The 23,333-nt window shown below is 45.9% G+C and overlaps 1 protein-coding gene across 1 annotated transcript in view; it reads right to left on the bottom strand.

The window, feature by feature from the left end:
* ERICH6 (glutamate rich 6) overlaps nt 1–23,333 on the bottom strand; it is a 399,063-nt gene that overhangs the window by 49,436 nt on the left and 326,294 nt on the right. The window contains exons 9-10 of the mRNA XM_085634907.1: nt 16,402–16,553; nt 9,058–9,143 (exon numbers count right to left, since the gene is read on the bottom strand). Coding sequence (XP_085491033.1) covers nt 9,058–9,143; nt 16,402–16,553 — 238 coding nt within the window. The remainder of the gene's footprint in view (nt 1–9,057; nt 9,144–16,401; nt 16,554–23,333) is intronic.

Here is a 23,333-nt window from a genome sequence, read left to right as displayed (position 1 = left end):
CCATTGTCCCTTTACAGCTAAATCGTAGGTTTATGTGTGCGGAGACCTTCAACACTTTTACAGAAATCGCGACAGAGAAAAGATAGGAGGTATGGAGGCCTCTGCTTGTAGGTTTGTGAATAGCATTTTATAGTACATGAGAAGTACTACATAGTACTACTTTATGTACTACAAAAAGCAGTTTGTGAATGGACCCCTTTTTTGATTTGTTTCAAAATCTTAACCACACCCCATGTTAAATACCTACAACAGACAGTGTGTTGTTTTATGGTCACTTATACAGGTGCCAAAATGGCGCATCCTCTGTAGCCTGTAAAGAGGTCCAACCAGCTGTGCACAGCCTCCACTGATGCATGAACATGAATTCTGCCAGCTCTGCTCACAGCCTCCTCTGAGGCCTAGAGTGGTCCCTGCTAGATGTGTTCACAGCCTCCTCTAAGGTCTTAACAGGCCTTGCCAGCTGTACAAAGTGTCCTCTGAGGGCTGCAAATGGATCCTGCCAGCTGTGTACACCGGCTGTTCAGAAGTCATAGTGGATCCTGCCAGCCAGCTGTGCACAATCTACTCTGAGGCATGTAAATGAATCCTGCCAGCTGTGTACACCGGCTGTTCAGAGGTCATAGTGGGTCCTGCCAGCTAGCTGTGCCCAGCCTCGTCGGAAGCATGTAAATTGATCCTGCTAGCTGTAGTCAGCCTCTCCTGAGACCAGTAAATGGATGCTGACGGCTCTGTGCACAGCCTCCTCTTAGTTCCTAATGGGCCCTACCAGCTGCGTACGCAGCTTCCTTTCAGGCCTTTACATGAATGCTGCCCGATGTGTGCACGGCCTCCTCTAAGGGAGTAAATGGATCCTGCCAGGTGTTTAAGCAGCCTCATTTGAGGCTTGTAAATGTATTCTGCCACATGTGTGCACAGCCTCCTCTAAGACTGTAAATGGATCCTGCCAGCTGTTTATGCAGCTTGCTTTGAGGCTTGTAAATGGATGCAGTCAGATGTGTATGCAACCTCCTCTGAGACTGTAAATGGATCCTGCCAGCTGTTTATGCAGCTTGCTTTGAGGCTTGTAAATGGATGCAGTCAGATGTGTATGCAACCTCCTCTGAGACTGTAAATGGAGCCTGCCAGTTGTTTGCTCAGCCTGCTTCGAGGCCTGTAAATGGATGCAGTTGGTTGTGTTCATAGCCTTCTCTGAGGCTGTAAATGTAACCTGCCAGTTGTTTACACAGTGTGCTTTGAGGCCTGTAAATGGATGCTGTGACATATGTGCACAGCCTCCGACTGAGCAGGAAGACTTGCACAGACGCCTTTGTTAGTTTGGGCTCATTTCCAGCATTCCCTTGGGTCTTGTGTTGTGGAGGAGCCCTAGTGTGCCTGACCCCTGACGCAAGCTAGGGGCCAGCAGAGGGCAAGCTCCCAGGGTATTGTGGGGGAGTCTCAGCTTTGCAGACCACTCTGGGTTATGTTTTGAGTGGGCCATGACACTTGCCCTCTGGGGATGACCCCTGTGCTCAGCGTCTAGTTGGCCACTCTCCCAGCATGTCTGGCCTGTAGGACAGCCCCCTTCTGCAATTTCAGTACAGAGATCCACTCAGAGTTTCACACGCCCAATCATTTCTGATCTGCAGCTGGCACTTCTAGCCCAGTACTGGGGCACCTCACTCACTGATGCACCTCTTCCCAAAAGTGCAGTGGCATAGAGTAGAGTGGCGTAGAGTTTGGGCCATCAGCGCAGTAGTAGTAGTGCGCAGCTGTAGCATGGGTGCACCAGTTGACTCATAACAGTACTGCGGCCAGGCGGACTGCCTCATAAATGAAATGATACGCTTCTGAGCCTCCCAGTAGTCAAGATGGGTTGGCCCTCTCTCCTGTTTACCAGCCCAGCAGCATCGTCTTTGTTGTAGCACATTCTGATGACCAAGTTATAGATAGCTACACAACTATAGGGGCAGCAATTACATGTTATGGGACGTTATTTATGTTTATATAATGCATTCTATGAAAATATGGCCCACGGCCCAAATGCCATGTCTGTGTTTAGTTAGATGTAAGCAAAATGTTCTATTTAATGTGTTGTGTTGGAAGTTTGTGTGTGTTCTATGCTATTGAAAAGTGCTCTTCGGGGCCACATTGCAGCCAGCTGTAAAGTATATCTGCGCTATGTGGGGTGTATGCAAGGTCTGTCCAGAGCGTTCTGTTCGATGCTCTACCCAGTGAGCGCTATTAAATGTCGGCGTGTGATGTACATTATTGAAAAGTGTTGTTGGGTGCTACAGTGCACCACAACAGTCAGCTGTACGCTCTGAGGTGCACAGTCAACATACCTTTGTAAACTGGTAACCGAGGCTTAGTTTTTTTCTGGTTCCAGTACCCTCTGGGCCCCCACTCTGCCTATTCCTTGTATTCGAAATTTACATTTATTGCTGTAGTGTGACAATGCAATTCATGAAAAGGAATATAAAGTAGGGTTGCAAAAGAAAAATGCAGCCATGTGTTTAAAGAGCCTGAAAAGACCTAGTCTTGGCACTAAATAGGGTTATAAATAAAAAAGTATGTATTCATTTATAATGTGACTTTTCTGTCTTTGTTCCCTTTAATTCTCAGTCATGGATCTCATCATTCAGGCAGCCCTAGAACACAATTAAAGTGCATTCTATTTATATTTGTTGTTCGAAGTATGCACAGATAAGTGTTGAAAATACGGCTTTAGGTGACTGCTTATTTTTGTCGGTGGGGCAAAGTGGTAGGTGGTGGGCCGGGCTGCTGGGAGGGGGCCCTCATTATGCTTTGCAGGGGGGGGCCCTCAAGTTTCGTTATGCCACTGAGCAGCTGACAATTCTCTTTGAGAGTACCAAGGGCTTTGACATTCCAGGACAACAGCAATCACAACGGCTCCTCACAGAGCTGTTTAAAGTTCGCCCTCTCAGAAAAAGTCCTTCTGCATAAGCATTATTTGGCCTTGTCTTGCTGACATGCCTAAGGACTGGACAAATAGATGAAGTTCATTGATGCATGTGTGCTGACTTTGTCAAAATACTGAGCCCTCAAGGCAGCAAACCATCGATGCTTAAAGAATAGGGATCCTCAAAAATGTTGTCTGGATCATAATATTTAATTTCTGTACTCTCACTTTATGCTCACTACAATGTTACTGATTTTTGCAACTATATTCTTGCATTTATCCTGCACTAAAATTAGTTTAAAATAAACTTTAAATAACAGTGAGCTGTCTTATGTCTTTTCGAGGCAAAAAGTTGCCTAAATTCATAGCAATTAATCAAAATGTGTGAGAGTCTTTGGCAGGTTGGTTACTTGCCGATCTGCATTATCTCCAGGTAGGTTGAGTGAGAAGGTGGGTCAAAACGCGTCTGTTCCTCCCACTGACGCTGGTAAGACAGCCTATACCCCTGCTTGCCTGACGGCCAGGAAGGATTAACTGGGTCGTGTTCACTAACATTTGTGAAAACATAACATTATGTAAATAGTAGGCAGAACACACACATAACAATACAGCTAGAACACATAGGCTTACACGAATACTGACTCATATGTATACACGGGGGTGCATGGATGTATGGAAGATGGCTCTGATGCATGTAGGGCGAGGGATGCACTGATGTTAAGGCATGCAAACAGGCACAAACACCAATACATGCACAGATGAAGGCTCACAAACATGCCATTGTAGGTTTGAAGTGCTCTGATGCAAACAGAGAGATTGATGGATGCACGATGGATGGGCGGATGAACAGAAGGATGCTTGGAGGGATGTGAAAGTGGATAGAATGATGGGACTATGATTTCACCAAGGCACTGATGGTTGAATGTTGCAGGATGGGCACAATGATCCATTGATGGATGGATAAGTGAGTAGATGATGAGTGGATGGGATGGAGACACGTTACTGACCTGTGTGAAAAGACTGCCTTGAGCCCCTTGGAGCTGTGAATGGTAGAGGCACTCCTGTGCACCAGCGTAGGGAGGTCTGCATCGCATACTATGATCCACCACTACATCGGGGTGCACAGAGGGGATTAACAACGGTGGGCGGCGTCTCCCTGCAGCACAGGCCGGATGATGTTGCGCTGGCTGGACGCTGTGGAGGGTGAGGCCCCTGAGCTGCGCTGAACTTGTGTGGCAGGAGTGCTGCAACTTCATGCCTAAGGGGGCCCTGCTGAATCACCTGCATCGGGAGTTTCACCTGCAGACAAGCCTGCTGTACCCAGGCTCGTGAAATCCCACCTGGCTGAGGCTTCTGCTGGTTGAGCACAGATTTGGAGAGAGTGCAGCGGATTGCGCCATGGTGTCAATGTCCAAGTAAGGAGAAGGTGGGACGTGTAGAGGAGGAGGCCCAGGGTCGAGTTGCCCAGGCCTGGCACCTGTAGATGACGCATCCCCAGTGGCGGCTCATTCACTATGGCGGAAGAGCGTCGCCCCACTGCTTCCAAGCAGTGCAAGAAGAGGAAAAATCATCACACGATGATAACTTCCTGATGGAATTGTGCTATGTTTCCTTTGCGGGTGGGAGGGTGGGTAGTGCTGCTCCACTCATGGAGCAGGGGCGGAGTGGCATGCTCACTCAAGTGCGCAATGACTGTTCGGTCCGCCCACTCAGGCCGCCCAAAGCAGTCATACGCATTGTCCTTTTCACAATGCAGGCTGCATTACAGCCTGCATGGAGAACATGTCCACCCACTCCTTGTTCCGGCGCCAATGACCAATCCCAATGCCGCATTGCAGCGTTGTGATTGGCTTAGGGAGGCAGCCTGGCTGCCTACTTCCTGTTCCTGGAAGCAGACTCAGGAGAGCAGGAGCAGCGAAGACATGGGACCCAGCTCGAGGTAAGATTTCTCTCATTTAAATATTTACAACACCCACTCACACACACACCCGTGTCCACGTCCCATTCAGTGTCCTTTCCGGCGTTTCCCACCTCCCAGCTGTCCTGTCCCCCCTGCAGCACTTTTCAATGGCGGCCGCTGTGCGGCCATGTGCAGCGGGCATACCACTGGTGTGCCAAAGGTATATATGAAGTTACGACGCATACCATTACATCGCACTCCATTACAATGCATACTAATACTAGTCATATTGCAACAGTAGGGAAGGTGTTGGATAGCGGAGATGTAAATATTGCTATTCCCATTTCAGTGAGTGCAACCCTAAAACTAACCCTTGCACCCCAAAGCAAACCCAGAACCTTAAAATTCATCTTTGAGCCTCCAAAACACACCCTAAAAATCATATTTGACCCAAATTTACCCCATAATACACCCCAAATTTCAATTTTTCCCCATAATACACCCCAAATTTAATCTCCAACACCCGAAACCCATACTCACCTTAAAACTTAAAAATACCCCATTCCTGCCCTCACAATGCATTGTAATGGAATGCAATGTAAAGGCACCTGCGTTGTTGGAGTTGTGTTGTAAAGGCATTACAATGTAATGCCCGCTTTATGATGGATGTTTCCAAATGCCAAAGGTAAGCCATAGGCAAGACCGTCTGCGTCCGTCTGCCCCTGGACTGCACTTAGTACCAAAGATTCTTCCTCCCAGACACCAGCACCCTCCTCGCCATCAACCCTGGATGCCACATCGCCTGCCACGAACAACATCTGGTTCGGACCGGACACCGCCATCGCCATCACTGATGGCTACTAAATCACCCGCAAGGACTACCCCGGCCGTCCAGGAGAAGGCATTGCCATCACCTACAGAAGCACACTCCGACTGACCACGCACTCTAATGACCCAACGGGGACCATGTAACACCTCAACTTCCAGATCCGGACCAACCCCAGCCCCATCCTCTGCGGCACCCTCATATGCAGCCCCCCTGGCCATGGACTCCCATTCTCCGATACCCTTGTAGACCTCATTGCACCCCAGGCCCACCCAGCCACCGACAACATCCTACTCGGCGAACTCAAGTTCCACCTGGACAATTCCAGTGACCAGAACACCACTCCCTCCTTGGGAAGCCCCCCAACATCAGACTCAAGCAGCTGGTCACCGCAGCAAGCCACATAGCAGGACACATGGTCGAGCATGACTCCTCCGCCAGCGGGAACTTCAACTACAGCCACACCACTGGACTCTCATGGACCGAACATCATTGTATACATCAGGTCTTCACCATGCCCACCCTAGACCACCGCCATCATCGCCCCCCATTGCAGTTGGATCAAGGCCACCAAAGAACATCTCGTAAACTCCCTCAGCACCACCACTACGCCAACGCTTACAGACAATGACACTGCAGCGCGCAACCATCACCAATGGATCTCCAACTACGCCAACACCCTGGCACCCCTCAAGTACGGCACTGCATCAGTACCTTACACCTGCCTCCTGGCAGACGTAAGGGTGAGGCAGTGACACAGGGGTAGGCTGGCCCCATGCATTGCTGGAGTTGCATCATGGTTGTGACAGGACTGCAGCAATGCGTGACTTTAGCGCAGACAGATCCGTCAGGATTCCAGACGTATCTGTCAATACTTGCGTCATGGAGCGCTGTCCAGTTAATACAGCGCACCGTGGTGTCGCAAGAAGGGGGTAGTGAAAAGTGTTGCAATGCTGTCTTGTCGCAGCGCTGGAACACTTTTCATGACTGAGGCCCAGGAATGTGCACTATATTATTGATGGTGCGCATTCCTGCTCTGTAGTTTTGTCACAGGGCAGCGCAGCAACATTGCTTGCAGCGCTGCCCAGCACCAAAACCTACTGAAATGAGGCCCCAAGGCTTATCTCCATTTTTAAGACCAGCTATTTTCTGGTATTAAAAAACTGCCTCTAACTTCAGTTAGCGGCAGTTTTTTGGGTGTTCCAACCTTCAAGAATCCCCTTGTTCATATCGCGAAGTGTGGTTAGCGGTCGTTTTTGCACGTGAACGCCTCCCTGCATGTCATTTTCGCTAACAGAAGTGGCGATCTTTAGAATGGATGTTTTTGCGAGAAAACTGACGCTAATAGAGGTTAGCGGCAGCTTGTACATATGGCGATACAAATATTGCTGCAAAACCGTTGGAAAAGTGCCGCTAACGTGGCATTAACTCCTTGTACACATGTCCCATAGTATGTTTTTATTTTTACATAAGTCACCCCTAAGGTCTCCCCTAGGTACCCCAGGGGTAGGATGCCATGTAACTATAACCAGTGGCATTATAAACAATGTTGTATAAGCCCTGGGGAGGGGAAAAAATGGCAAATCTGTTTTACCCATTGTAGATAACTTGCTCCATAGGGTAACATTGGAATATTGTATTTAAGTATAAATATGGACTGGAGTGAGCTAAACATGTCATTTAAGGAATTAAAATGATTGTTATGAGAACCTCAAGTTATTAAACTTTCTTTTTTGTAAGCCAAAATCCAGCCTTTCAGATGCCCTCTCCTGATTGGCTAGTCTCTGCCAGGCTGAACCAAGATGTCTTAATGAGACGGGAAGTAACCTGCTAGAGAGACAATGGATTTCCTGTGGGAGAAGAACTGCAACTGCAGAAGCAACAGGCATGAAGGGGGTGGAGTAGCCAAACTGGTCTTCACAGGGAGAATAACACTTTAGGCCAGCTCAGGCTCACCCCACATCCTGCAACCCCAGCCACACAAGAGCCCCTGCAATCAGATTAGGGAAGGGGATAGAAGGAAAGTGTTAAGGAATCTTAGCCACACCAGTGGGTTGGCTTAGCCTTATCTAAACTCCAAGGAGAGACTTGCTCCATGTTGGATTTTGGAAGAATGGTGCTTTCTGGGGCAAGAATATGCCTCACTTTGGAGGAAGTGGTCATACACCCGGGTGGGACCCTACAACCCATTGATAAGGGGTGCCCCCCACTTTATGCTCAGTAACACTGCATAAACATGGAGGAGTTGCCAAGCAACTAAGATCTGCTGCCTGAAACTACAAGGAGGAGAAGGACTCCCCTGCTGGAACGCCGGCCTGCACCCCAAAGGATTGCACTTTGAAGGATTGCACCTGCTGCACATTTGGAACTACAGCCCTAAGGACTTTGCCTTGCTTCAAGAAGGATTAAGGAGTGGCCTCCCTGCTAGCTACAGGTTAAACGAGCTCTCCTGCATCATCTCCAAGTAGTCCCCATCCTCGAGAGCATCCAGTGAACGTTTAAGGATTTGGACAGATGCATTGAACACCAGAAAAATGTGGCCAAACCTTTCTAGCTGAGGTACTTGATAAACAGATCGAAATTACCACAGGTTTGATTATGTTCGGATTACATATTGATTACCATCTTAACGATCCGGGATCTAAACTTATTTTTTTTGTTATTATTCTGGCAAGACGTGAGATATGTAGAGCATGGAAAAACATAAATGCCCCTACTTTTTCAGATTGCTTGAAACATATAATTTATACTTGTGAATCTGATATGGCATGTGACTGTAATAGTTATGGTAATGTTTGGGCACCCTTGGTTGCATGGTGGAACAGATAGGGAATATTCCAATGATTTCACCTGGGCACTACATGGCTGGTCCCTTCAATTCGATGTTGGTTTATATCACGTCGCGAAGAGAAGTGGACTGTAGAAGTAGTGATGGCTTGAGGGATTGAGCCTTTCCTTTTCTCCATATCGGTCTTAAACACCAGGGTCGGGATAGGTTGACCATGGAGGAGAGGTTATGGCCGCCCATCAAGATCGCCCTTATTTCTTGGTATATGAGGAATAAAAAAAAAAAAAAAAAAAAAAGGAAAAAAAAAAAAAGAAAAATGTGGCCAACTTTAAATTGAGGCCTATATGTAAATGGCTGAATGAATATTCAGTTATTGAGCTCTATATGACTGCTACACAGCTACCAAGTGCCCTCCATGCTCTAGGGGTTGTGGCCATGCTCGCTGAAGTTTTTGAATATAGCGGCTCGTGAAAAATCATAAGGGTTTACCAATTGCCACTTTACATATTTTATTTATATTTGTCTTTCTGGATAGCTTTGCATTGTGTTTTACTTTAAGGATTCCAATTAAAATACATTATTAACGATAATAAAAACGATATAGTAAAGGAATGTATTTGCATAACAGCAACTGAAAAGGATACAATAATTGGGCTGTCGCATCTGGAAAAAGAGTAAGAAATTTTACGCCATTCTTGTAGTATCTTTCCAAGAACTGCCTGGGCATCAGCTGTCAAGAAATAAGAAAATGCGTTTTTATCACTTTTTATAATATTTTTTCAGTCATCCTTATCAGCTTAAACTAGCTCTTCAAGTTTCACAGTAATTCAAAGCCAACAGAATACACACGTAAGAATGATTTTCCTGTGAAGTGCATTAAAACTTGAAGGTTTCTACATCCGCTCTAGTATGCCTGCATGGTAGGAAGCACATGTACTGTTTAAAGCAATGGTTATTTTTTTTAATTTAAGCATATGACTTTCTTCTTTTTATTTTTGTGGCATATGCTTCCAATGAAAATGTTTAAAAAGACTTAAACATCACACTCACATGTCAAGGCCAGACCTTTTGGCCTTACCAATGGGTTTTTAAATAGGGTTTTACTTCTGTTAACATTGTTGGCACCTGGAAAATACTGAAAATTAGAAATGTGACAGAAAAGCATTGTGTCTCGAACAGCCACCACACTGATTCGATTTGAAATTTCACAAATGAAGATCATGTTTATGTCACTGTAAGGAAGGCTCCTTTCAAGGGGACTTTAGAACCCAAACTCGAACAGCTGCTTGTGGCCTGGGCTGGATATCTCTCCTTAAAGTAGGCTTTCATCATAGCCCTGGCTGTGGAAGGGCAGTGGGGCTGGGGATTACCCCATCATCGTACTCGGAGTCCTTTCACCCACCCAAGCTATGGCTGCGAAGTCTGCCCACTGTACAGGGGAACTTTGGTGGCTCCTCCACTAGGTCGGAGGAGCGTCGCCCCACTGCTTTCTTGCATTGTGAGAAAGCCAAAACATAAAATGGTAATAACTAAACGTTATTACCATTTTATGTTTGCTTTGTGCATTGCGGGTGGGCGGGTTGTCGGGGCTGCTCTGCTCTTCGAGCAAGGGAGTAGTGGTCTGCCCACTCCTGAGTGTGCAAAGACTGTTTGGTCGGCCCTCTTGGGCCGCCCAAACCACTCATGCGCACTGAGAACATGGCCACCCGATTAGCCCCTGGCTGGGCGGCGCTGACCAATCACAACGCTGCTTGCAACGTTGTGACTGGCTTAGGGGAAGGAGCCTGCTTCCTGTTCCTGTTGGTGGCAGGAGAGCAGGAGCCGAGAAGACATGGGATCCGGAGCAGCGGAAAAGTAAGTTTAATTATTTTTTTGATTTCCCCGCTCACCCCCCTTCGAATTCCCCTCTGAAACTCCTCGTGACTGCCGCTCCCACCCGCGAGCAATGCCAGCCACTACTGCAGGGGAAGGCCATTACTATTCCAAGGAGACCAGGGCAAACTCATCTAGATGAGAACAAGTGTAAGGGAGACAGCTATTGGCAACACACTAGCTACATAAAGGACCAGGGAAATGCATGGCTTCACCTGCAGCTGTACATAAATACAGGAGGGAGACTAACTGCTTGCTCTGTATTGGTGCTGGGAGTCATGTGATCAAGTGATCTCAAATATTGTTTTCAGAAATGAGAAGACAGGTGGTTTCCTGACAACCACTGTAATTGTCTGGAAAGCAATAGGGAGTTCAGGCATGATGCAAACCCCCAATTGGATTTCAAGGTCTGCCTTTACTTGAGAAAGGCAGCTCCTGCTGACAGTTGTCTCTGGGGAGAGGGAAATATATGAGGAACCTGGTACCAAAGATTCTCTCTCTTCTGCTGCTGGTGCCTCCAGAGAGAAGATCTGAAAAGAGTTCCTTCTGCTGTATATACCTGTATTGGCACCGCAATGGGCCTCACTCTGAGATGGGCAGATAATTCCGACCTGTGTGTAAACCCCTATTTATGCAAGGGTTGGATTTAAGCGTTGTTGGATATTCAATGCTACTAATGATTATTGGATGCATTAAATAACTCAATGTTTTTTACATTTTGCCAGGTCAGATCTGCCAAAGTTTAATGGGGAAAAAACCATGCACACAATGCATACCGTATCATGGGTATTTTGGTGCATTAAGCAACAGAATCTGCATGTTATTCCCCAACAACTCGTAATAGGTGTTATTTGTTGCACCGCACAAATAATGTTTCCTGTGAGAACATTATTGATCAGGTGCGACAAATACACCTATACGCGTAATCAGGGCCATATCCTTTCTGATATGCCCTTAAGAGGACAAACCTCACGGGAAAGTCAGTTTCTGCCTGCACCTGAAGTCCAACAGTGCTGGAAACGTAGAAACCACCAGTTCCCATTGTGTGCCATCTACACTCTCTGACTCTTCACCATTTCAGCTAAGATTGAGTTTTGCTGTTTAGACCTACTGGACAAGTTAGGGTGCTCTGCTTTTTGCCATGCAGACAGATATGTACTGGGGAAATAAATTATGGCATACCTCATTGTATGCAGATTTGTTATCCAAACTAGTTGAGGTTCCTCACATACAAGTTACTACTTAGTTCCAAAATTGTGACCCAGTAGCTCACAGTGGCAATTCCAGGTGAGTTACAATTCCAGGCCCCATTTTGCTATTGTACCTCACTGTTTATCCATGTTCCCTCTCAGAATCCCTGCTAGAAGGTCCCTCATGGCACGCATCTCATCTTCTAACTTTCTGAAGCCTCACTGCTGCTGGGCACAGAACTTGTACCATTCCCTACACTTTCACTGAGGCTTATGTGGCCTGCAATCTACAATACCTTCTACCCCATCTCACAATGGGGGGGGGTAATTTCATTGGAAGGTGAGGGAACAGAACCCCTTCGCAGGCTTCCATGGGCTTAGCTGCTGTAGTATGCCCCAAACAGTATAATCTACAGTGGATTTATCTCACAACTCAGGTCCACTATACTTTCCCACCAGATCACACAGCTAGATTGTTGGATGTGGGAGTGCGGTGCCAGGAAGGGAACAGAGTACGTGGGGCCCTGTGGTGGGCTTGTCTATAGCTTACTGCACTGACACACTTGCCTATGGATAAATACCGGTGGTGAAAATAAATTGTGTTTTCCCATAAGGGCTCCCTCCATTTGGTTTGCCCTACATGCCTTGTTCTACTGGTTTATTCCACCTGTATGTACTGTGTCAGGTGTTATCTTCCCTTTTATGTGTCTTTCGGGTCATTTTGTCCCAGCTGGTCTATACATTATACATTCTAAATAAAGATAAAACTCAAACATTTCTAAAGTAAGTCTAACTTCTTCATCTACAAAGTCTCCAAGCTGCAACCACCTAGTCCCTCTCCTATTAAACCTGATCAATGTGGTCTCACCAATGGAAGCTTATCCCCTAATAATGCTAAGACACTTGCTATAACAGACATAAGATCATATGCATCTACGTACAACTCACTAATGGTCAAGGATTCCTTTAGAAGCAGAATAGTCTCTTGATAGGATCAATTGGCAAATTCTATTCAAAACTGTATCTTGGCTTAGATTTGGCTACATATTTTCCAGTATGATTAAACCCTTGCGAAAATGGAGAGCAGACTGACATATTCAGGATCAAGAGAAGGGTGTGGCAGGGCTGTGTCTTAACCCCCAACCCTCTTCTCCCTATTTATTAATTATCTGGCAGGGATACTCAATTTTGAGAATAATGACGCCCCTAAAGTTGGTTCCAGAAAAATACCCATGCTTCTTTTAGTAGATGATACTCTCTTGATCTCCAAAATACCTCGGGAATTACAAGTCATTTTAGATCGATTTTTAGAAGATCGAGGATTAGAATTGAATGTCAGCAAAACCAAGTGCATGGTATTCAATTCCTATAGGCCTTCACAGCCTAGGTTGCAGGTTAATAATGTAACACTTGACTTGTTAAAGATTTTACATATTTAGGAGTGACGCTTACCAACAACTTTAGTTGGAAGGTTGAGATTAACCAAAGCTTTCTCAAGTTACAGCAAGAGAACGAAGCAATATTAAAAATGACGAAGGAACTAAAATCTAGCAATCTAATGCCTGCTCTAGAAATATACAAAGGGAAGGCAAAAAGCACAGCTCTCTATGGCGCAGAGCTCTGGGGTCACGTAGAAACTGCAGAGTTGACTTTGGTAGAGAAAAGATTTCTTAGGCATCTTGCTAATATCACACAGAGCATGCCCACATTTCCTATGCTGCAGGATATGAGATTGTTCCCGATCTCCTCTCCCATAAAGTCTAATTTTTTGGCACAGACTATGGTCAACACCTGAACTAGAGCCCTACAGGGAAGCAATGGGAGTGCTTTTAAAACAACAGGCCATTTAAGTAACAAGTAGCTGCTGTATGTAAAAAATATGCTTTATGCAGGAGGTCTCGAAAATCTCTGGGCCAACCCAGAAGTGATTCCCTGCTACTAGCATCAAGAGATTAAAGACCAATGCAGGGATTACTTCTGGGGTGATAAGATCAAAGCATGTAAGACTGGTAGCTCATCAGACCAATTCCTTGACTTCAAGATTATGCCATCATATGAAACAGCACTCGATTCCATACACCGCTCATTACCTAAACATCTGTACTTGAAGTCAGGTATAGGACACTCCCATTGGCCCAATTCACTTTTAAATGGGAGAGGTCCTACAGCACATACAAAGCATTCCCGGTCAGCAATAACCCCTCTGAGACAATTTCCAACTTTTTATTCTTCTGCACTGCATATCAAACCCTGAAAAAGAAATGGATTATTCCATTAGGCAATCTTATTGGTCTTAGGTCCCCTGATATAGGTCTGAGAATTCTTAGGTCAGACACAAGAGAAGTGGTTGTGATTGGTATGGCCAAGTATCTACAGGCAGCCTGGCTAATCCGCAAAAGATTAGAAGGAACATCCGCACAATCACTTGAGGTACAGGCTACTGGTCCACGAGAGGGAGGGCTGTGAAACTGCTTTATGTGCCTGATCTGCGCACACTTTAGTCAAGATATACACGTACAACAAATTGAGGTCTGTTGTGTTTCCCAACTTGGAGTGCTCCTGCCTTGTTTTAGTAGCTAGAATGCTGCTAAAATTGCTATATTAGTATTGTAAATATGAGTATGTTATAATAGATTATTTTAAGTGATGAGAATATGCACATGCTTTTTAATATTCTTAGTTTCAAGTAGTATTCTATAACGCTTTTAAAGAGTGTTTTATGGATTGTAGTACGAAATAAACAATATTCATGATGATGCTATTCATTATATTTTATTCTATTTAACTAGAACATTTGAATAGCACTTCACACTTCTCATATGGTGGCAAAGTGTTCTGATGTTCCTAGGTTCCTATATGCCCTTGAGGAAATGACTGATTGGAAGGATGCTGGATGTGTTATTTCCTATGTTGGACATGTTGGATGAGGTGCATGATACTTAAAGACCTGCTCCAAAGATGGTGCAGCCTGCATAGTAGTGCATACCCATAAATTATAGTGAGAATGTGAGAACTTGTGCAGCTGCACAAACATACATACCAGTTTGTAAAGATCATAGTGTGCTTCTTGGGAACATAATGATGGAAAGTGTCAGGTCGGTAATGCCTTTTCGGTATTGGCTGATTGTCAACATTGCTTCTTCAAGCAGGCAGTGAGTTACAAAGTTTTGTTTTCTGGATGGAACTGGAGGCTATGCCTGTTCAAGTCTTTATGAATTGAAGCACAATGAAAGTGGGCAGCTTGAGGGCAAACATCTAGTTTGATGATGCGTGAGGTATTTTATTTTGAAGGGTGAGTGGTTTGATCCCAATGATTGGTCAGGAAGAAATACACAATTGCTTTAAAGGCCATGCTTCTAGGTACTGGGAACCAGTGCAGGCAAAGGTGTGGGTCAGCATCAGTAGGCTGAGAAGCTGTCTAGCATCCACATTTTGGATTCTCTGTAGTTTCCACAGTATTAACAGGTGTATTCCAGGGTAGAGTCCATTGGCATAGTCAATGTGAGACTAACACTGTAATCATAATGTGGGTTTATTGCTGGTTCCCAAGGTATGGGAAACTTCTTAGAAAATATCTCATCATAAGGAAGCTTACGTTTGTCACTTGGTTTGCTTGTGGCATAAAGAATAATTTGGAGCCCACGACAACTCCTAAGGTCGTCTAGTTGTCTGAGTATGTTGGAGGGGATTCTAGTTCCAGAGGCGAAAAATGGTCAAAGGGTGATGCTATGTTCAATTTCTCCCTCTCCAGTTGGCCGCCCAGGGAAGTAAAAATGACAGTCATGGTTTTAGTTTTCTCGTGGTACGCACCCGGGGCATAGTGCTGCAACCCTGGTATATTACTTCAAAACATAAAAAATAAAAGCTGGCTGGTACTGAGTGTCTGTGGTGCCTTCCCGCAAACAGGCTGTTGGCCAGGCAGCCTTTGGACTGTGTGCGGCAAGTCATTAGTGTCCTACGGCCAATCCCATCCCATGTACGGTTGCGCATGAAGGGAGTTTGGCTGCCCCAGAAGGGTTTGATGCTGGGCCTGGCAGCAGCCGGTGCCCAGCATGGAGTTGACGTTATGTATGGGAAAAAAACATTACTTTAAGTAAAAAACAAAACAAAGGTTAAAGTGACTTTATAGTTAAGTATGCTAATAATATCTCAGTTTGCATTAAAAAAAACTTATAAATTCACTGAAAAAAACACTTGTAAGTGGGACCATTTTAAAAGAAGAAAATCACTGAAATTCACAAATTATAGTAAACTCACATGCCTATGACTCCTTGCCCTAAAAAGTAACTATAACTTGCACCCTCGCAATGCACTGCTTATGACCTCATGTATTACATCACTCATGACATGTTCGGTGACATCATTGATATATTCACTGCAACATTGGAAATTACATTGTTGATGACAACACTGTGTATGGCGGGATGCCAGGTATAATTATTTTAGAGCATGGGCTATAATTACTTGAGATAACTAGTTTTGTTAATTTGAAACAGTATGTTTTGTCTTAAATGACATTTTCACCTAACTATAATGGTCCTGTAACCATTGTTTTTTTCAGTGAACATATATGTGTGTATATATATATATATATAGATTATTTCCAGCTGCATTGTTAATAAATGAGATCTGTTGATTTTGTAAACCACTCATCAACTTAAAATACAGAATGCTTACATTAAATGCAGGCTCAAATGTATAAAACACTGCAATAATCTGAAACAAAATTGAAAGTTAACATGCGAGTCGTGTATACTTGTGAGACAAGAAACCACTTTGGTGATTATGGCCTCAACATCATTGCAAAACATAACTCAATAGTTGACAAATCCAATACCATAATACTCATTGGTCCCATGGGCATGTGAATACAGTATGCAAGCCAACAGACATATTAAAACTTGTTCAAATATTAGTTATAATTACCTTTTCACATGAGACTGAAAAATCACAGGTAATATCTGGTAAGCCATCTACATCTGTTTGTTCAGCTGACATTTTAGGAGCAACAGTCCAGTTGCCTCCATAGGGTGTAGTGTCTGAAAGTTGGTAGCTGATTGTCTTTAGATGTTTTCCATCTAATTAAAATACATTGTGATAAATCTATTAAAGGTACATACAGTAGATTTGTCATACGAAGCACTTCAAGGCAGTCTCAGAATTTCACACAGTAATTCACACAAACAAAAGTACTGAGGCACATAACATACAGGATGCTCACTGGCACAAAGATCAACACATCTACTCGTAGTTTACCAAACTCCAGCAGACACACCCACTAACAATCAGGCATCAAAGCACACATGTGAACAGTTACACAAAACACTCCCTCACAGGTGCTAAAATGTGACGTGCATCAGGAAGAGGGATGAAAAACAGCCTAGGGAGTGAAAGATGCAGTACTATTCGACAACACCAATGACGACCCTCAGACGAGCACTGGGTACTGGAGTATCATGACAGCCATGGATGATGTACAGTTCAGAGGCAAAATGGGGGCACAGGATAAGGTGCAACAGGGAATACATGGTAATGTACGATGGGACTATTTGCTGCTACGCAATAGGCAGGTGTAGGAAACTGGGTTGTTGAGGGTGGGGGTTGAAACCCTCCTCAAGGAAGTACCACAATCCTTGTCATAATGAACCATAAAAAGTCACTAAATTAACCTGTGCTTAACCCTCTGGTAGTGTGGCGCAAAGTCAATCTGGCTTAACTGAGAAGCACTGTGTTAAGCACACAAACAGTTACAAAGTGAAACCACAATGCATGAACAATTCCAAACCAGAAACATAGAGAAATTTGTAATACATAAAATTACACCATATCAAATTAAATAAAATCAGTAGATTCAGCATAGTTATTTTTTAAAGTTTTTAGAGAAATCCAACGCCTAAAAGATCAAACTAACCGTGGGTATCTGGTTGCATGAGACTGTTCAACGTTAAGAACGATGGAGTTTGGGTTAGATACACGAGGTGGATTCCATCCGTTCTCCTCTTACCTTCGGACTTAAAAGAAATTTAGAAGAAAAGTCTAGGAAAAGGTAGAGTTTAGCAGGGCAAGGCAGCAGGCTCTTACCGAGGAGGAGTAACCGCCATAGGGGAGGCAAGATTTGCCGCTGCTGAGAAGAACGTAGCATTGACTACCATGTAGTCAGGCCGACCAGCGATGAACCTTGGGTATATCAGCTGGCAGGTAGTTCCTAGCTTTCTGTCAGTTCTTCTCACACTTTTTGGTGAAATGTTTTCCATGTCCCAACTTTTAGGGTTAACAGAAGCACCTGTAACACCACTTACAAGGGTCCAGGACCTGGGGATTTAGGACTTACTCCAGCAGAAGCCAGATGCTGGGTTCAAGGTCTCTGGACCTTGCTATATCGTAGCAGCTCACACAAGAGGCCACCCAACTAGCTCTTGGAGTCAATTTGATAGTGTTGGGTTCAAGCAGCAAGGCAGGCCTTTAGAAGCAGGGCAGTCCCCTGCAAAGCAAGGCAGGACTCAGGCAGCAGGGCCGTCTTCTTGTAGTGGCAGGGCAGTCCTCCGGAAAATAGAACAGCCCTTAAGAAGCAGGGCAGTCCTCGGGGGGAGGGGGGTCTAAGCAAACCTGAAGTCTTCCAGAGGTCCCAAGAGTTTACAGAAGAGTTGTTCTGAGGGTCCAATAGTTATACCTGGTGCCAGCCTTTCAAGTGGGGGATCATCCTAGCTACCCCATATCTGGTTCTGGAAAGTTCTTCCCTTCGCCAGCCAAGGCTCCAAGAAGTCTGGGTGACAAAAGACTGGAGTCAGGTTCCTTTGTGTTTGTGTGTTGGAGGCAACCCTTTGAAATGTATGTAGGGCAGGAAACAGCTCTGTCCCAACCATCCCAACTGGATGGCCCATCCTGCAAACACACAGTCCCCAAAAGACTCACTGTCTGGAAGGCATAAGCAAAGGCCAATAGCTAAGCAATTCACAGCCATGTGACATAGGACCCTGACATCAGGCACCCAATGGTTGGGAAGGAAAATGCTAACTATCAAAAAGTGTCTTTTTCATAATTGTGATTTAAAATCTGACTTTATCATTAAAGATGATTTTGTATTACGATTCATTTGAGTCCAAACATGAAATTTCTACTTGCTCCCAATCAAAAGTTAGCGTTTATTAAATGTAATAAGCTAAGCCAATGTTATCAAGTGGGACAATAAGACTTACACTAGTGAAGAACAAGTTACTTACCTTCGCTAACGATGTATCTGTAAGAGACATATTAGTTATTTATTCTTTACCTTTAAATTACCCCAGACATCAGACTGGATCCGAAGAATTTTTCTTCAGCAATAACCCTGCACATTGGTAGGTGGCATTGGTCGGCTCTGCATTCGTCAGCGGCGTCATGGTCGCCGGGATGATGTCGCGGTGCCTACTTAGACGCGCTCCTACATGCTGACATCAGTTCTGATATAACTTTCCGCGGCAGGAGCGCAGAGCCATGAAAGACACTGACCACTGGTGCGCTACAACTAGAGCCCTGTAAGGGAGTCCCTATACCTAGAAGTCAGTTCGCAGAGTGGGGAGGATGGGTGGGGCATGAAGGAATCTATAACTAATATATCTCTCTTACAGATAAGATACATCGTTAATGAAGTTATGTAATTTGTTCATCTGAAAGAGACTGTTAGTTATAGAGTCCTTACCTTAGAACAGATACCCCAGCAATACCATCCCCGGAGGAGGGTCTATGAACCAAGTTCACACCAGAAAATCCTGGAGGACAGAATGAGCAAAGTAGCCGTCTCTCGGGACTTGACTATCCAGGCATTAATGTCCGGTGAACGTGTGCATAGAAGCCCACTTGGCTGCCTGGCAGAAATCGATGAGTGGAACTCCACGTGACAAAGCATTGGTTGCTGCTGTAGCTCTAGTGGAATGAGCTCACAGCCCCACTGGAGGTTCCTTTTTAGACAAAGCGTATCAAATCTTGATACAAAGGACTACCCATCGAGACATGGTGTGCTTTTGCACAGCCTGACTTTTTTTGACACCCACATAGCCAATAAAGAGTTGATCGTCCACCCGGAAAACCTTTGTGCGGTCAAGGTAAAATGACAGCGCACGTTTTGGGTCCTGACGATGGAGTTTCTCCTACTTGGAAGGGTGCTTAGGTGGGAAAAAGGTGGGCAGAGAAATACTCTGTCCGATGTGAAAGGGAGTGAAAACTTTAGGCAGGAACGAGGGTCTCTTTTGAAGCACCACTTTTTCCGGATGGACCGAGAAGAAAGGGGCTCAGAAGAAAGCACCTGAAGCTCACTCACTCTGCAAGCAGAGGTGATGGCAACAAGAAAGGAAGTCTTAAGTGTGAGGAGCCTAAGAGGACAGTTGTGAAGAGGCTTGAAGGGAGCACACATAAGGTAAGTCAAAGCAAGGTTCAAGTCCTACTGAGGCATTATGAAAGGAGATGTAGGAAAGAGATGAATAAAGCCTTTAAAGAATCTACTTACAATAGGGGACTTGAACAAAGAGGGATGATCTGGTAGCCAAAGAAAATCAGAAATGGCTGCCAGGTAGCCCTTAAGAGTGCCCAGGGCAGGCAGAGCCCTGCTGGGCTAAAGAAAGAAGGAACAAAAGAAACTCAGAAACTCAGAAAGAGGGGCAGAAGGGGGATCCACAGTCTTAGCTGTGCACCATGTCACAAACTTGTTCCATTGACAGGCGTATAGCGTCTTAGTGGAGGGACGCCTGGCTGCCAAGATGACATTACAGAATTCGGGAATAAGTTCAAAAGCTGTCAACTGTCGCCGCTCAATCTCCATGCAAGGAGGTATAGGCTGGACAGGTTCAGGTGGAGGACCGTAACTGCTGCTGCGACAGAAGACTCTCCTGAAGGGGCAGTCTGATCGTAGGATCGATGGCCATGCTCAGTAGCTCGGGGTACCAGATTCTTTCTGCCCAGTCCAAAGCCACAAGAATGAGTTGGGCCCGGTCACGCTTGATCTTATTCAGCACTCAGAGCAGAAGTGGTACAGGCAAAAAGGTGCACAGGAGGCTGCAGCTCCACTCACAACGAAAAACATTGCAAAGCGAGTGCTGCCTTGGAAACTCCAACGTGCAGAACTGCTGACATTGCGCGTTCTCTTTGGTGGCAAACAGATCTAACCAAAGCTCTCCCCAATGCTGAAAGAGACCTTGTACCACCTCTGAGTGAAGACGCCATTCGTGATCACTATGCACTGGTGGCTTAGTTTGTCCGTCCTGGCGTTCCGAGAACCTGCCATGTGTTGAACCCCGATGGTAATGGCCAGATGTTCAAGCCATGTCCAAAGGTGAAGAGCCTTCTGACAAAGGGTCCACAACCCCACCCGCCTTGCTTGTTGCAGTACCACATGGTAGTGGTGTTTTCCGTGAACACCTGCACTGCCTTCCCCTTGATGGAGGGAAGGAATGCCTTCCGTACCAAGTGAATTGCCCGGAGCTTTAACAGGTTGAAATGGAGGCTGGACTCCGCCGGAGACCAGATTCCTCTGATTTCTGCCTCTCCCTGGTTGCCGCCCCTTCCCAGAAGTGATGCATCAGTCACCACTGTGAGGTCTGGTTGGGGAAGGGAGTGGGATCTGCCTCTGACCTAATCCTGGTTTGTCAACCACCACTGCAGTTGTTGCGCAGTCCCCTCGAGATCTGGACATAGTCGGAAAGATTTCTCTGGTGCTGCGCCCACTGGAACTTCAGGTTCCTCTGCAGAGCACGCATTTGCCATCTGGCATGATCTGTCAGCAGGATGCAGGAGGCCATGAGGTCCAGCAGCCTCAGGGTTATTCTCACCAAAATCAGTGATCAAAGCCCGAATATTCCGGACTCGCTGCTCAGGAGGATAGGCCCGAAACTGCACTGCGTCCAGAAAAGCTTAGATGAAAGGGAGAATGAAATTCAAAGAGAGCACAGGCACCCTTTTAAGCAGTAGCCTAGACGTTCCCAATGTTGGGGGCAGGTCGAAGGCCAAACTAGTGTTTTTTGGGAACTGTTGGAAATGGCCCTCTTTGCAGGGATATCCCTAAACCTTTTGCTTTTCCCTCCTATTTTTTCCTGGGAGGGAAAAGCAAAAGGTTGGCCTATATGATTTATGTGTCAGTCCCTAGTAAAGTGCACTGCGAGTGCTAAGGCATATAAATCAAATGCTGTTGGTGGGCTGCAGCACTGGATTGTGCCACCCACGCAAACAGCCAGTAAAGTGTAACTCTGGCCTGCCATTGCAGATCTTGTGCGCAGCCTGGGGCTGCCATGTCGACTTGGCAAGTGCACACACTTGCCAGTCCCTAAACCTTCCCTTTTCCATCTGTTAGTCATCCCTAAGGTAGGCCCAAGGTACCCCTGTGGGCAGGGAGCTTTGTATGTAAAAGGTAGGACATGCCCTGGTGTGTGTGGCATGTCCTGATAGTGAATTACAGCCTACTTTGTTTTTCACTATTGCAAGGCTATCTGTTCCCCATCGGCCAGAATGGGCAGTTTGCTTATAACATCCTAGAATCCTAACTGACCCAGGGAACATGGTAGGAATTCGAGTTTAGTATGCCTGAACTCAAAGAATGATAAAACACATCTTTTAGTGAAGTTGGTTTTAACATTCTGTGTTTGAAAATACCACTTTTAGAAAGTAGGTATTTTCTTACCTAGTCATCCAGCCTGCCTCTGCTAGCTTGTGTATTGTCTGTCTGGTTTGTGAGTGACAGGGGCTGGGGGAGACTCCAGGAGACAGGGTGAATCAGCACAGGGCTGAATAGACCTATCTGCACATAGATGGGTGAGAGGAGTCACACCTGGGTCTGAATAAGGCTGTGCCTGCCTCCCACAATGCTGGCTCCACCTCCCGTGGTGCGTCTGATGACCCTGGCCTACACTGACAAAGGAAGAAGGTGCACACAGGCAGAATGCACCCAGAACTGGTTTGAACTAGGTACAGGACCCTCTGCCTTCAGAGGACAAAGGATTTGCTGGTATAAATATTGGGGCCAAGACCCCAGAACTTTAGATTACTTCTGAACTAAGGAACCTGCCAGGACGAAGGACCGGGAAAGCTGGAGGAGGAGTACGGCCCCTATGCTGCATGTTGTGGGGTTGGCCTGCAGTGGTTGCTTCTGTCTTGGGTAGGGAAAGGACTGGATTGTGCTTTCATCATCCTGCTGTTAGAGTTTTCTCCAAGGGCTTGAAGAAGAACTTGCCTCCTGTTGGACGTCTCAGGGATAGAAAAGACTTCAAAGAACTCGCTGGAATCAAGGAACCTGCCAAGAAGAAGAGCTGGAAGAGCTGCCAGGAGGAGTACTGCCCCTTTGCTGTGTTGTTGCTTTGTTGGGTTGGCCTGCAGCTTCTGCTTCTGTCTTGGGCAGTGAAAGGACTGGACTGAACTTTCTCTACTTGTGCTGAATATCTCCAAGGGCCCGAAACCGAGCTGGCCTCCAGTTAAGAAGTCTCAGGGACTGCAAAGACTTCACCAACCTCTGGGTACCGCTACTGGGACCGCTATTTCAGTTGCCACGGAGAAGAGGGAACCGCAACCAACTCCATCACCGACTCCGTCACTGGCCTTGTGTCCCAAAACCACTGCAGGCCACACCGTCTCGCCCTGCACCGCAAGCCTTGGTCTCACCGACGCCGTCTGGACGATAGTCACTGAGCCGCTGCTCGCACCACATCGAGAGGACACCGCGCCTTGCACCACTTCCACTTTGCATCGCAACCGCGACGGATGCCAAGACCGACTCGCACGCCCGTATGAGCCGCACAAAGAAAGGTACTGTTAACAAGTCTGTTCACGCTGTTGCTGGCCTGTACCGACGCGGTCAGCGGGAATGGCGAGACTCTGATGTTTTCAGTACGAGCTACCGA

The sequence above is a fragment of the Triturus cristatus genome, chromosome 11 (genome assembly GCF_964204655.1).
Source record: "Triturus cristatus chromosome 11, aTriCri1.1, whole genome shotgun sequence".
NCBI classification, from domain to species: Eukaryota; Metazoa; Chordata; class Amphibia; order Caudata; family Salamandridae; genus Triturus; species Triturus cristatus.
Note: the sequence above shows the minus strand (reverse complement) of the source record. Positions and strands in the feature narration are given on the sequence as shown.